This window comes from Phyllobates terribilis, unplaced genomic scaffold (genome assembly GCF_046119375.1).
Source record: "Phyllobates terribilis strain yellow unplaced genomic scaffold, ASM4611937v1 Scaffold_29__1_contigs__length_15306474, whole genome shotgun sequence".
NCBI classification, from domain to species: Eukaryota; Metazoa; Chordata; class Amphibia; order Anura; family Dendrobatidae; genus Phyllobates; species Phyllobates terribilis.
Genome location: NW_027362789.1, coordinates 13,055,069 through 13,070,740, shown reverse-complemented (window position 1 = coordinate 13,070,740; position 15,672 = coordinate 13,055,069). Strand labels below are relative to the sequence as shown.

Sequence of the window (15,672 nt, the reverse complement as noted above, 5' to 3'; positions counted from 1 at the left end):
CATGTGAGGTTGTTACATCGTGTGAGCCCAGTAAGTGCTGGAATCACTGTCTACACCTTCAGAAAAATCGAACATCATGAGAAAATCTGAGAGCAGCTGCAGCCCTGGCTTCCAGTTGATGTTCGATATGTCCAAAGGTTGGGACAGTGAAGTCAGCACTGACTGGGCGCAGGGCTCATGTGATGTAACAACCCCAGGAATGTGAGTCCCGGCACCGCTGGAACGGCGCTGGCATGGGAGCTGAGTATGAGTGTTTTTATTTTAACTAGGCCAAACATGAGGAATGACACGGGTTGTCCTGGTAGTGAACAACCCCTTTAAGATTGTACAATTTTCAGTTAAAACATTTCCAACATTCTGGACATGTAGAAGGCTTCTCCCCTGTGTGACTTCTCTAAAGTTTATTAAGAGTTTATTTTCAAGGAAAACATTTCCCACATTAAGAATATAAAAAAGGCTTCTACCCTGTGTGACTGCTCTCGTGATTAAGAAGAGATGATTTCTTCACAAAACATTTCCCACTTTCTGAACATGAAAAAGGCTTCTCCCCTGTGTGAGTTCTCTGGTGTATAACAACAGCTGATTTCTAGTTAAAACATTTCCCACATTCTGAACATGAAAAAGGCTTCTCCCCTGTGTGAGTTCTCTGATGTCTGATAAAAGTTGATAACTGTGTAAAACATTTTCCACATTCTGAACAAGAAAAAGGCTTCTCCCTTGTGTGAGTTCTCTGGTGTATAACAACAGATGATTTCTGGTTAAAATATTTCCCACATTCTGAACATGAAAAAGGCTTCTCTCCTGTGTGAATTCTCTGATGTCTGATAAAATTAGTCTTGTGTGGAAAACATTTTCCACATTCTGAACATGAAAAAGGCTTCTCCCCTGTGTGAATTCTCAGATGTCTGATAAAACTAGTCATGTGTGTAAAACATTTCCCACATTCTGAACATGAAAAAGGCTTCTCCCCTGTATGAGTTCTCTGATGTCTGATAAAAGTTGAAATCTGTGTGAAACATTTCCCACATTCTGAACATGAAAAAGGCTTCTCCCCTGTGTGAATTCTCTGATGTCTGATAAAACTAGTTATGTGTGTAAAACATTTTCCACATTCTGAACATGAGAAAGGCTTCTCCCCTGTGTGGGTTCTCTGGTGGCTATTAAGACTCCATTTCTGGCTAAAACATTTTCCACATTCTGAACAGGAAAAAGGCTTCTCCCCTGTGTGAGTTCTCTGGTGAATAACAAGATTTGATTTCCTGCTAAAATATTTCCCACACTTGGAACAAGAAAATCTATTCTCTGTCGTATGAATTTTTTGATGTATAGGAAAACACTTTTCGTGGGGAAAACTATTACCACATTCTGAAAGTGAAAATGTCTTCTTTGCTTTAGGAGCAGTTTGTTCTTTAATGCTTATTTTGTTACTATGATTTTCCTTTGTAGTCAGTAATGAATCAGAAGATAGGACGTGTTTCAAATGATCAGATGACAGATCTTTGCTGTGAATGGATGATGGTATATCTGGAGTAATGGCATTCACTTCAATTGTATCCTGAGGGATCTCAAGATCGTCTGATTTAAAAATTGAAGATGTCAGCTGTCCCTCTGATCTCCAGGTACAGTCATCTGCTAAGATAAAAATCAATTATTATTTTTCAATAAAATATCCTTGAATTTTATATTTTTTAACATTTCTACTTAAACTCTCTGTAAAAATATGAATTATTCAGCAAGACAATGACAGTTCACAATCTAATAGAAAACCTCATAGGATGAACCTGTTATGTTGGGGAAAATAATACCAATAAAAACTTCCAGTCATCCCGCAAAGAACAAGCCCCCACTCAGGCCCATCATCTGTCAGTGGAAAAACTGAGGTTTCCACATTATTAGGGTCTCAAAGGCTCTTCAAGAGCAACATGGCTTCCATTAACCAATCCAGCAATATCCACTCTCCCAAAGTCAAATCTCCCCCTCACTTCTGAGCCTTGCAGTGCGCCCAAAACACACTCAGCATCCATGTATTTGGCATTACTATAGTGAGAAGAACCCACTTAATTTACAGAGTGTGTCTCCTGGAGCACAATCTGGGCACTATGTGTTGGGTAACAAAATGGCAAATGCACAATTTTCACTCTCCAACATCCATTGTCTGCTAATTACTGAAAAGTACCTGCAGAGTCAAAATATTCCCTACTTCTAAAGATTAATTCATTCAGGGTTATAATTTCCAAAATGGAGTCACTTTATGGGGATTTCTACTGCTCTAGTTTTCAGCCTTTTGTCATATTAAGGACTTCTGCAAATGGTGTAACCCATCTCCACTGGGATCTGCTCCAGCGACATCTGCTTCTGTCACCAGGCGCCACCTTATTCATTCTGCAGGCGGCGCTGGTGATGGAGGAGACGTCAGAACCAGAAGCTCTGGGCGGCGCAGGCTCTGTCCAGCCACTAAGATTAGGGAGCCTGGGACCAGTAGTACCATCCAGTCTGGCAGTATGGGTGTGTGTGCTGTCCAGCTGGAGTAATCTGCTCCCTGCTTCAGCCAACTGGAAAGCACCGCACCCTACTAAAGCTGGAAGCATATTGCCGGAAGCTGCCAGATACAGCCTTGTTCTCCTCTGGTTCAGTCCTCTGTGCTCAGCTCCCGGCTTGTGTATTTGTTTCCTGTTGTGACCTCGGCCCGTTTACTGACTACTTTTGTGTCTTCTGATTTTGTATTTTCTCTGACCTCCATGTTCTGACCCGGTTACCTGACTATTCTTCTTTCCATCTCACACCACAGAACAGCAGGTAACACCGTGGCCCAAGCCTAGGGGTCTCTGTGTAAGTCTAGATACAGAGAAAACGGAGTAGATCGCGCCAAGCCTGTTCATGGTGACATATTTTGAGCTGCCAGGTGACCATGAACAGTGCCCCCAATACATTGTGTCTGCAAACTATTCCAGCAAAATCTGCATTCAAATAGCTAAATGTCGCTCCTTCCCTTCTAACCTGCCATGTGCCCAGATAGTAGGATACTACCGTATATAGGGTATTGTTGGTGGAAGGTGGAAAATAATTTGTAAGGTCCATCTGTTTCTTATTATCCTTTGTGAAGAATTCCAAAGCTATCACCACATAAAGTGACACACGTCAGATTTAAAAAATGGGCCCTGATAGGAACACAAAACTGGCTGCAGTAAGGGGTTAAATCAGAATATTTTGGGCACTAACTACTATAGTCAAAAACTGTGAGTATAGACAATAACACATCTACTGAAATGATCAAACTCAACAGTCTTCATCAATAAAAAAATGAGTAACTAGTGGTGAAACCTCTCTGGGGTAATTAGAGTATGGGGCTCGGTGGCTCTTGGCAATCTAAACTATCGTAAGGGCCAATATTTTCTGTCAGATGAGTTTCAAGAAGAAATATTAGACGTTCAAAGAGAACTTTTTATAATAGTGCAGAGATGAGGCGTCTAAATTTAGCTTAGAGATATATCATGGCGCAGGTATAATGTTTTTTATGTAGTTTATCGCAATACTATTTGAAGTTAGTTGGTTTTAAAAGAAATTGAACAGTCAGGATAAAGGGAAACTCTGTTGTTATTGTACAGAAATTCACATTGGCCTCACTGCACATTTAATGTTGTCGATCATAAAAGTAAAGTTTGGCCAGAAAGACTGGACGTTGTCTTGTAGGGACCATATGAGCACATTCAGCAGCACAAAAGGGACTTTCAATGCCCAAACTCATTTGAACAGTTTTGTTTTGGGTGGAGGAGAATGTTTTGATCTAGCGGCAAAATGGTGATCACACGATTGTGATACAGCCGGACTACACCAGCGATAAAGCAGCCACAGCCGGTGACTGAGAAGAATCTGTGACTTCTCTGCATTTAGTGGTCACTACTCACCTGGGTAGTCATATGTAGGAATCTCCTCTTTACACCGCTCATCACCCCTCACATATGTCTCTGTAGTATTAATATGGGTCAGATCTTCACCCTGAAACAAATATTGTAAAAGTCACAAACAGATGAGAAGTCCCATCTATGATCAGCTCTAATCCTGCCATCTCCACCATTCTCATTACACAAGTATAAAACATATAACACTGGTGGATAAAACAAGACTGAACACAAGACCTTCACAGCCGACTACACATCATAGGGAAGATCTCAGGATACCTTCTCTCCATCTACCTGATGATCCTGAGGAACATTGGGGTCTTCTTGTTTACAGTCCTGTGGAAGAGGACGGGGACACCTGTCTGTTGTTGTCCTCTTACTGGATAGATCTGGAGGAAACACATACAGGGACTGAATTCATTCTTTACATACAGATAATTATAGGCCGTGTGAATTCAGTCCTGTCTATTACCTGGTGATGTGAGGGGCTGGGGAACCTCCATCATGACGTCCTTGTACAGATCTTTGTGTCCTTCTAAATACTCCCACTCCTCCATGGAGAAATAGACAGCGACATCCTGACATCTTATAGGAACCTGACACATACAATGATACAGTCATCCCCCCGATCCCTCCATAGCATTACTGTATAATGTCCCAGCATTCCCAGCAGTGTCACCTCTCCAGTCAGCAGCTCAATCATCTTGTAGGTGAGTTCTAGGATCTTCTGGTCATTGATGTCCTCATGTATCAGGGGGTGAGGTGGAGGTCCAGTGATTGGGCTCAGGGGTCTTCCCCATCCCTCAGACACAGGGTCCTGACGGCGCTCACTAGAGGTCTTCTTCACTACTGTGTAATCCTGGTTATGGAGAGACACATTAATAAATCTCACTCCAGACATTTCCAGAGTCCTCACCTCTCCAGTTCTGTCCATCTGTTATTCCCATAGATAAGAATGATGTAATGTGACGTCATCAGAATCTCTCACCTCTCCAGTAACCCGGAAGAGGATCTCTAGGGTGAGGTGTAATATCCTCTCCGCCATCTTGTCTCTGTCCATATCCATCTTTGATGGGTAAATCAGGAAAATTCTCTTATACAGAAGATCTTCACAGAGAGGATCTGATATTGTAGAGACCTGAATGGGAAGATGATGAGCCGATGTAACATCATAAAAATCCTGTGTAATAATACAATTACTGGAGACAATAAGGGAAATATATGAGGAGATTTATTATTTTACAGTATTTAGTTTTCTTCTTTACACCTAGTAATAAAACGTATATATTTTTGGCCACAGAAGACCAGCAGTTTCTTCCTCGAAGTCTGTAGCTGAATACTTTCTCACAAGATGGTGGTTTGATGGTTTTAGGAGATGGTTGTTTGTTCTCGGCCCCGACCCTTTCACAACTCCTGTCTCCTAAATTAATCGTAAGAGAAACACATAACGAGAACCTGGCTTACACCTCTGGGTTGTCACAGATGCGGCATTGATAAATGTCCACCATGTAAATATGCCGAACACAAGAAATAGATTAATCACATTAAATAAAACATTTAGTTACACAATGTATCACCTGCAGCAGAGAATTTGTAGTATATTGTATTCAGTGTCTGGGATGTAATGTCAGATATGTCGGCTGCACCTCCCGTAAATAAGGCAGAGAATTAATGAGCACATAGGAGACCCCACTAATCTTGCAGCCATTAACCCTTCCAACGTTTCCACACATTTCCTAAGAGAGCACAATGGTGACTGAAAGAACTTTCAGTTTTGTGGCAGTGAAAGGGTAAATCGTTCAGGTGGAGGGGAGATGGCGGAGGAGCATTGCTGAACCGTGAAGCTTCCTGGACACTGAGGGTAAATCCATCGTACCGGAGGGTATAAAGAGAAGGACGGATCTGATCTTACATTACCAGACCGGTGAAGGGGACATATTGTGATGACTGTAAGATGATTGTGTTTCATCATTGTCTTTCTTTGTATCACATCTATTACATCTATTAATGCCGCCATTCATCCTGTGCACAGGAGCGGCTGCTCCAGAGACATTTATATCCTGCTCGGGTTTCATTCTTACCTTCGGTTCTGGGTAAGAAGTATCACTCCGAAACGCGTCACCTCCACCTTATCTCTCTGGATTCTTTCCTCCAATGTTCTGATGACGTCCCATCATTATTGTGACATAAGGTTATAAAATGAAAGAATAAAAGTTTTATGTTATTTGAGGTCCTGGATCGTCCTCTATGTGTGGACAGTTATCACTACTATCTACATTACTGTGCTGGGGCTAGGAGAGGAATAATGGCGTTGTGTGAGGACTTCTCTGGGCTTCTGTCCTTCATCCTGCAGTCGTCTGAATGGATCTAATGTGGATGGGAACCAGCTAAGCCGCATTCTGCCCACAGCTGTTACCTCACTGTTCACACCACACAGAGACCCCAAAAGCGTCTCCGTGCTGAAGGGGTTAATGCCCCCTGCGCCCAGTAATGGGGAATCTCCACATACCTCCACCTGCAGAGCACCACATATATGGCTGTGTGCACAGGAGCTGTGATGAGGCCACAGGAGGGGAGGAGTCAGGGGTCACATGATCAGGGCGTCAGTGGATGCACAGTGTGAACTGTGCGGCTCCTGTACAGTGATATCCGGAGTGAAGACGCTACATGGAGACGTCTCCGCAGTCAGTGACATTTCCGGCAATATTTGCCCCTCACTACGGGCACAATTACCCCGCGCCGCCTTTTCTACAGTTTTATGTGTGAATGTAACGTGGGATTTTCCTGCCTGGCTTATTTCCAGCTCAGGTCATTTATAAATTCTCACATGTTACTAGTATAAAGGATGAACTCACTCCGTTTGAACCCTTAGTCACTCAGGTAGGTCCTTGTACTAAACTTCTATCTTGCATACACAAAGCAACACAAATGGACACCAGCAATGACCCTCTACCCTTTACTGGGGTTGGGAGAAGGAATTGGGTAGTCAAATTTCAGAGAAGGATAGGCAAAAAACATTCATACTCTCCCACAAATTATCTATTACTTGCCGTGCCCAGGAGAAAAACGATCAGATTCTATCTAGATGGTACCATTGTCACATTATGCTAAGTAGCATCTTCGGACTTGTTCTGGCGGTGTGGTGGTGCAGACGGGTCTGTTTTACATATATGGTGGGAATGCCCATCATCGTCGGATTCGGTGGACTACGTGGGACCTGAATGCTTTTTTTTTGCGGGGGGGGGGTTGGTTTAATAAAAAAAAAGTGTTGAGGAGTGTTTATTCAAATTAAGTATTTTTTCGTGGGTGTTTTTATTTTTGGTTGCTGGGTCAGTAATGGGTTTGTCTGATAGACACCTCTCCATTACTATCACCAGGGTTTGATGCCAGCTGTGATTTTTGACAAACCACAGCTGACATTAACCTCAAGATACTTTACACCAATTGTCAATGCATCTGGGCAATTGGGAAGAGCAAAGGCAAAAAGCCATAATTGGTGCATCTCATGTGATGTGCCACTTCTGGGGCAGCTACGAGATGGTATTTTTAGGCTGGGGAGGGCCCAATAACCAGGGACCTTCCCAACTTGATAATATCAGCTCTCAGCTGTCTGCTTTACCTTTGCTGGTTACAAAAAAAATAGGCGGACCCCATGTTGTTGTTTTTTAATTATTTATTAGGTTAAACAAGGCTCAACACCCTTTAGTTCCACATGAAAGGCTCTAAAGGGCGCAAATTTATAATATATACGGGGTTGTGAAATGATATATCTGCAGGACATCTATCTATCTATTATATCTCTAACTTCTTTCTATCGATATCTGTATATAAGATTGTTTTCTTAGTTTTATAAACCAGCTTTAAGTTACATAGAGGATTATTGTAAGTAAAAGACGATGTTAATAACGCATTATATACGGATGCAGGTGAGAAAAACATCTCACACTCGCATGACACTCGTCCAATTATTCGGGATGAACATCGGAGCGATTTATAATCCACTGATGTGAACGAACCCTTAGCCGAACTCTGAACACAGTCTATCAAGGACACCCTCCCTGGAAGGGGTTAAACATACGAGATTTCAGCCTTTTTGCTCCTGATATGAAGTGGATAGCACAATCATATGCTGCCATATAGTAGACGTCCGGTAACTGGTGATAATCACCTCATGTGTCGTCTATTTGTCTCCAAGCAGGATAGACTCCTAATTGGAAAGGAGCCACGAAGTTTTATAAAGGAAGGAAAAGAGCCTGATCCCATGAGAACGTGTCTCAATCTAACCCCATCACATCAGTCCCAGATTAGAAATGAGTCCGTACCTGAAGCAGAGGGAAAATCTGGGTTGCCAAACAAGGGCGTTAATGGACCCAACCTATGTGGTATAGATGAAGAGATTAAGATTTGATCCCATGTTTTCAAAAAGTGTTGAACGGGTATTGTTTAGTTTGTACATGTATTTAGTCGATCCAAAATAGAGATGTGAGTATCCAGGGATAGAGGTCCTCTTCCAGTTTCACCCAATGCTTATGTTGCACAGATGTGAACCAGTCCACTGCTCTCATAAGAATCAAAGATTGATGGTAATGTTTTTAGATCAGGCATACTAGTACCCCCCTTTATTTTTGGAATATCACAATATTTTAAAACGTATCCTAGACCTCGACGTTCCCCATACTACCTAATAGCGTTGTCGAGATGGGAGAAGAAGGTCTGAAGAACGCAGACAGGAACGGTCTGGAATATATAAAGCAGTTTTGGCAAAATGTCTATTTTATCACATAAATACAACCAAACCAGGACAAGGGTTTGAAGTTATAATTCATTAAATTTTGAAGAGTTTGTTCAAGGACAGTGATATAATTTAAACTATACAGATCATCCATGTTCCCTAGAATTTGTGTACCAAGGTCTTTCTGTCATTTAAAGGGAAAGTTAAAAATTAGCTGTTGTCTTATGTTATTGCTTCTGATTTAGAGTAGTTTACTTTAAAATCGCTTACTTGGCCAAATTCTTCGAATTCCTTTAGTATAGAAGGAAATGAGATAATTGGGTTTGAAACAGAGCAACAAGTCATCTGCGTATAGAGCTAGTTTATAGTGATGTGAGCCTATAGTAACTCCACTAATATCTGGATTTTTTTGTAATGCTACCGCGAAAGAAATGTTCCATCACCAATGTGTATAGGAGAGGTGATAAGGGACACTCTTGCTTTGTCTCATTTTTAATAGAAAATGTGCCATACAGAAGGCCATTTACCCTATCGCTATAGGGTCAGTGTAAAAGGATAGAATTTTAGATAACAAGAAACAGCCTAACCCAATTTTTCGTAAGGTGCTCTTCAAGAAAGACCAATGCACTGTGTCAAACACTTTTTCAACGTCCACAGAAACAAGGCACATTGGGATCCTCTGTTTTTTTTTGCACGTGAAACTAACAATGTTTGATTTGTATTATCACGCACTTCTCTACCCTTAACGAAGCCAACCTGATCGCTGCTAACAATTGAGGGTAGGTAGTGGGAGAGCCACTATGCAATTATTTTAGAGAATATTTTGACATCTACATTGATTAATGAAATTGGATGAACATTAGGGCAGGTATTTAGTTCTTTTCCAGGTTTTGATAAAACTGTTATGTGAGCCTCAAGTGATTGGGGGGCAAAAGGGGGAGTCTTCTGAGATATTATTGAACACTAATGGTAATAACAGAGGTGCAAACATGTTATAAAATCTATTATTGAATCCATCTGGCCCAGGGCTCTTCCCGATAGGACAGGTCATTAAATCATTCCCTATCTGTTGTTCAGTGAAAGCTTTGTCTAGAATCTCCTGCTCAGGGGTCTGTAAGGAAGGAACGGCAGTGTCCTAATATATTTGTCAATTTTTGTTTCAAGAAAATTAGGTGGCATGTGATGGTATTTTCCATGAATATTATGTAGTGAGCTATAACAGCAATGAAATGCGTCAGCTATGTCAGTGGGGTTATGAATTTATAGCAGTAGTGCTCCTTTTGTTTTGGATACATACAGCTCTGGCAAAAATTAAGAGACCACTGCAAAATTTTCAGTATCTCTGATTTTTCTCTTTATAGGTATATTATAGAGTAAAATGCTCATTGTTGTTTTAGTCTATAAACTACTGACAACATATCTCCGAAATTCAAAGCTAAAAATTTTGTATTTATTTGCAGCAAATGATAAAGCGTCAAAATACTAAAAATGAAACAGTGCTTTCAGACCTCAAATTACTCATGTTTTAAGTGTGAAATCAATATTTGGTGGACTAACCATGATTTTTAGTCACAGCTTTCATTCCTCTTGCCATGCTTTCCACCAGTCTTTCCATGCTTTCCAATGGAAAACTGTTCAGGGGTCTCTTAATTTTTGCCGGAGCTATATGTCCTTTGCATCCGTGGATGAAACTTCCTTGTCAATGAGAGACCACATTTATCTGTGAATTCATACGAGTACCTTCACATGCGATCTTGATATTTTGTATATGTTTGATCTAGTAAAGACCTTCGCTCCTTTCTTTTTTCAATCAGATCATTTTCATTTAACAAAAGAAAGACCAACATTTTGTTTTTGTCATACAAACTGTGACAAAAAAATAAAAAGAAAGAAAAACCAGTAAACAATACAAGAACCGGTTTACAATGATATAAACCCTAATATCGCTCTATACTACAATGTTTTGGAATAGTAATTTTACATTTGTACATAAATATCTGAATACTTCCTGACGGCTTATTTTTTTCCCTATTGGGACATCAAAAGAAAAAGAATTTATCTAAGAAGGGGCAATTGTGTGGACTGAGACAATTATTATTTGCTAACACCTTGGATATAGAGGCCCCGTCACAATAAGCGAGATTGCTGCTGAGTCACAAGTTTTGTGACGCAACAGCGACCTCAGCAGTGATCTCGCTACGTTTGACACTTAGCAGCGACCAGGCCCCTGCTGTGAGATCGCTGGTCGTGTCGGAATGGTCTGGACATTTCTTTGATCGTTGAGGCCCCGCTGGGTAGCATGCATCGCTGTGTTTGACACCGTACCAACGACCTTGTTGACGACTCAGACACAGAAACACATAGGCGTGAATCGTTATACAGATCGTTACGGGTTGCTGAGTCGTTGGGAAGATCTGACCATTTGAGATCTCACCAGCGACCACATAGCGACGCAGCAACGATCCCTGACAGGTCGTATCGTTGTCGGGATCGCCGTAGCGTCGCTTAGTGTGACGGGGCCTTAAGGATAAAAATTCCTGGTTTACTGCAGGGATATGTACATATGGTCCAGTATTGTATTTTTGAAGCAATACCTGGGGTAAATAACCATTGCTCCCATATGTGTATGAATTTCTTGAGAGCGTTCCTTTAATATAAGCTCCACTTTCCAAGCATAGAGTGTTATTTATCCTGGATTTTAGTTCTGTTATCGTTGGGGGAGAATTGTCTATCCAATGTAGTGCCAACAACTTTCTGGCTAGGAATAATATTCTTGAGCTATCTATTGCCATATGGAGTCTGGGTCTACGTCCTCTCCCAGGAGTCCTAGGATACAGATTTTAGGTTCCAACTGAAGTTGCATCCCAGATACAGATAGTACAAGAGCGATAACCCCCTTCCAGTAGTCGCCAATATTTACACATTCCCACGTCATATGCATCAGGTGGGCGTCATTTTGACCACATCTAGGACATGTGTCATCCGTTTGTATTTCAATTTTAAATAAAATACTTGGGGATCTATATACCCTGTGGATGAGAAGAATTCGGGACAATCTTTGTGACTGTGACAATGAAAGTTTCGGTGTCAAATCCAGTATTTCCCCCATTGCTCCTCAGATAAGGGACCCACATCCTCCTCCCATTTTGTCTTAACTATCAAAGGATATTTATCCAAATGTAACATAGTAACATAGTGAGATGTAGGTTGCCATGTAAGCAAGTGATGGCTAATTAAGGAAAAGTCTCTACGGCTATATGTATTGTGTAAAGGAGAATAATAGGTATAATCCTTTAGGTCTGGATGTAGTATCCTCCATACATCGACCAGTTGGAAAGACCAGAGCATGTTTAGCAAAGCTTTTGATTGTGATTTAGATTGATGACTCCGGCGCAGGGATGCATCTAAATAAGGATCCACGACAAAATTTAAGTCGCCTCCAATGATGTTAAGGTCCTTAGCAAAACGTAAGTATTGATGGCCTGTCTTAATTTTGGTCCCAATTAGCGAGATAGCAGTTTGCCAAAGTCAAAATTTTGGAGTAGATTGAGATCTTAAACACATACCTCCTCTCCGTGTCAGACAGTGTTTCTACAATAGTACACGGCAGTGTTCTGTGGCGGCCTATACTCAGCACCTTAGACTTCAAAACTGCATTTGTACTGTGACGCCAAGATGAATAATATCTCTTAGTAAACTGAGGAATATGATCGCCTCTAAAGTGGTTCTATTGAAGAAAGAGAAAATGTACGCGCTGTTTATGCCAATGATAAAACACTTGAGCTCCTTTCTCTGGAACATTAAGTCCTCTGACATTCAATGAACAAGTTTTGAGTTGTGCCATATTATATGAAAAAAAGGGGGAATGGAAGAGAGAAAGATTAAAAGAGGAAGTATAGACGGTAGATAGTAACGTCTACCTCTCAGTGTCTAAGAAGTATAGATTATGAATATATCAAAACAGTAGGAAATTGCGAAACAAGCAGATCCCAATGCAAGTCCCTAACTGGGGGTTGTCTTTACAGGTGTAAGTGAAACCTTCAGCCCTAGGGTTCCTATTAGTGGGAACCATGGAATATATAGCGAGTAAAGTAATACAGCCTGATATTACAGAAATATAATGTGAACTCAACTTAAATGCCGTACTAACATATGAACTTAGACATTCTATATAGTGGAAGAGTGGCACCTAAAACTCTCTTTAGATATATCTAATTATATGCAGAAAGAAATAAGTATCTGCAAACTGTCTCTCTTCAGGGAAGACAAGATTCATTTCAGGAGCTCATATGATTGGCAGGTTCCTTTCCCATCTGGCTGCATCACTATCAAGTTCCTGATCCATTGAACACCTTCTGTGACGTGCTGGAACTCTCTGTGGCAATGGTGGAGCAGGTGGCCAGTCAGATATGTGGAATGTCCAGGGCATCACAAATAGGTCTCATGTCACTTGGATCTTATACAATGTTCTATTTTTTCAGACCTGCAGCTGGAAAGGGTACCACAGGAGTATCAGAGAGCATCAAGTAGTGGTTTCAATAGCCTTCATTTAGCAAGTGTCATTCAGGATAGATATGTGACCAATTGTATGTGTTTTCCATTGAAATCACCAGGACCCAACTCCTCTGCTTTCCTCACAACGGCCTCTTTTACATTGAAAAAAATGTATGTGACAGATAATGTCCCTTGGACACCCAGGATCTGGGCCATGATTGCCTAATGTATGGTGCGCCCTGTCGATCTCCAGCTCCTTATCAATAGGGTCAACAAGGATATTATTGAATAATGTCCATAGTGTTGACATGATTGCTTGCGCATTGATGCTTTCAAGTATACCCTTTATCCGGATATTATTGTGATTTTCTTGGTCCTCAATCATATTAAACAGACTGTTTATTTGCTGGCTGTGAATATCCAGTGTTAGTTTCTGAGCATTTTGATGATCCATAACTTGTACGACATCAGCCTCTAATCTCTGTACCTGGTCAGTAAGCTGTGACAGGCTAGAAGTGAGGGAATGTACTTAAGTTTTGTATGTGGTCTCCAGCCTCTGTATATACAGTGCTGGCCAAAAGTATTGGCACCCGTGCAATTCTGTCAGATAATACTCAGTTTCTTCCTGAAAATGATTGCAATCACAAATTCTTTGGTATTATTATCTTCATTTAATTTGTCTTCAATGAAAAAAACACAAAAAGAATTGTCCTAAAGCCAAATAGAATATAATTCCACACCAAACCTAAAAAAGGGGGTGGACAAAAGTATTGGCACTGTTTGAAAAATCATGTGATGCTTCTCTAATTCGTGTAATTAACAGCACCTGTAACTTACCTGTGGCACCTAACAGGTGTTGGCAATAACTAAATCACACTTGCAGCCAGTTAACATGGATTAAAGTTGACTCAACCTCTGTCCTGTGTCCTTGTGTGTACCACATTGAGCATGGAGAAAGGAAAGAAGACCAAAGAACTGTCTGAGGACTTGAGAAACCAAATTGTGAAGAATCATGAGCAATCTCAAGGCTACAAGTCCATCTCCAAAGACCTGAATGTTCCTGTGTCTTCCGTGCGCAGTGTCATCAAGAAGTTTAAAGCCCATGGCACTGTGGCTAACCTCCCTAGATGTGGACGGAAAAGAAAAATTGACGAGAGATTTCAACGCAAGATTGTGCGGATGGTGGACAAAGAACCTCGACTAACATCCAAACAAGTTCAAGCTGCCCTGCAGTCCGAGGGTACGACAGTGTCAACCCGTACTATCCGTCGGCGTCTGAATGAAAAGGGACTGTATGGTAGGATACCCAGGAAGACCCCACTTCTTACCCCGAGACATAAAAAAGCCAGGCTGGAGTTTGCCAAAACTTACCTGAGAAAACCTAAAACGTTTTGGAAGAATGTTCTCTGGTCAGATGAGACAAAAGTCGAGCTTTTTGGAAAAAAGCATCAACATAGAGTGTACAGGAAAAAAAAAAGAGGCAAAGAAAAGAACACGGTCCCTACTGTCAAACATGGCGGAGGTTCCCTGATGTTTTGGGGTTGCTTTGCTGCCTCTAGCACTGGACTGCTTGACCGTGTGCATGGCATTATGAAGTCTGAAGTCTACTAACAAATTTTGCAGCATAATGTAGGGCCTAGTGTGAGAAAGCTGGGTCTCCCTCAGAGGTCATGGGTCTTCCAGCAGGACAATGACCCAAAACACGCTTCCAAAAGCACTATAAAATGGTTTGAGAGAAAGCACTGGAGACTTCTAAGGTGGCCAGCAATGAGTCCAGACCTGAATCCCATAGAACACCTGTGGAGAGATCTCAAATTGGCAGTTTGGAGAAGGCACCCTTCAAATATCAGGGACCTGGAGCAGTTTGCCAAAGAAGAATGGTCTACAATTCCAGCAGAGCATTGTAAGAAACTCATTGATGGTTACCGGAAGCGGTTGTTCGCAGTTATTTTGGCTAAAGGTTGTGCAACCAAGTATTAGGCTGAGGATGCCAATACTTTTGTTTGGCCCATTTTTGGAGTTTTGTGTGAAATGATCAATGATTTGATTTTTGCTTCATTCTCTTTTGTGTTTTTTCCTTGCAAGAAAATTAAATGCTCCATGTCTTGTTTAGTAGGGATAGACGCAATATGATATACAAATCAATTGTAGTGTTCTCCATATCAGAATTCCCTGTGGCTGGGGAAGTAAATTTCCCTGTGAAGCAAGCACTGATCAGTATGTGGGTTTCGTTGAGAGTACAGGGAGATTTGTGGAGCTGTTTTCTTGTGAGGCCTACATTAAGAGAGAAGTTGGTGCAGGACTTACAGACCTGAGCTGTCTGGCATCAAGAGGGTTAAGACTGCTTCTTTTTTCAAGCTGAGATGAGGCAGTAATAGCTCCGGAGAAGGAAGATAAGACTTTCGGTAAGAAACACTGCATACGAGACATGCTGACAGAGGTGGAGAACCTCAGATTAACCTCCGATCTCGTCTTTCTTTCCCATATCGGACGTCATGTTGGAGGCTGTAAATTGCTTATAATTCCCCCAGGAACACGGTCTGAAAA

The 15,672-nt window shown here is 41.3% G+C and overlaps 1 protein-coding gene across 1 annotated transcript; it reads right to left on the bottom strand.

Moving 5' to 3' along the window:
* Positions 1 to 534: 534 nt before the first annotated feature.
* LOC141178714 (uncharacterized) lies at positions 535 to 13,579 on the bottom strand. Its single transcript, XM_073660591.1, has 8 exons — positions 13,348 to 13,579; positions 5,240 to 5,319; positions 4,888 to 5,037; positions 4,579 to 4,758; positions 4,372 to 4,495; positions 4,194 to 4,288; positions 3,906 to 3,996; positions 535 to 1,629 (listed from the first exon to the last, which is right to left on the bottom strand). Exons 1-8 carry the CDS (start codon positions 13,577 to 13,579, stop codon positions 587 to 589), a joined length of 1,995 nt encoding a protein of 664 aa, XP_073516692.1. The 3' UTR covers positions 535 to 586.
* Between the last annotated feature and the right edge of the window lie 2,093 nt (positions 13,580 to 15,672).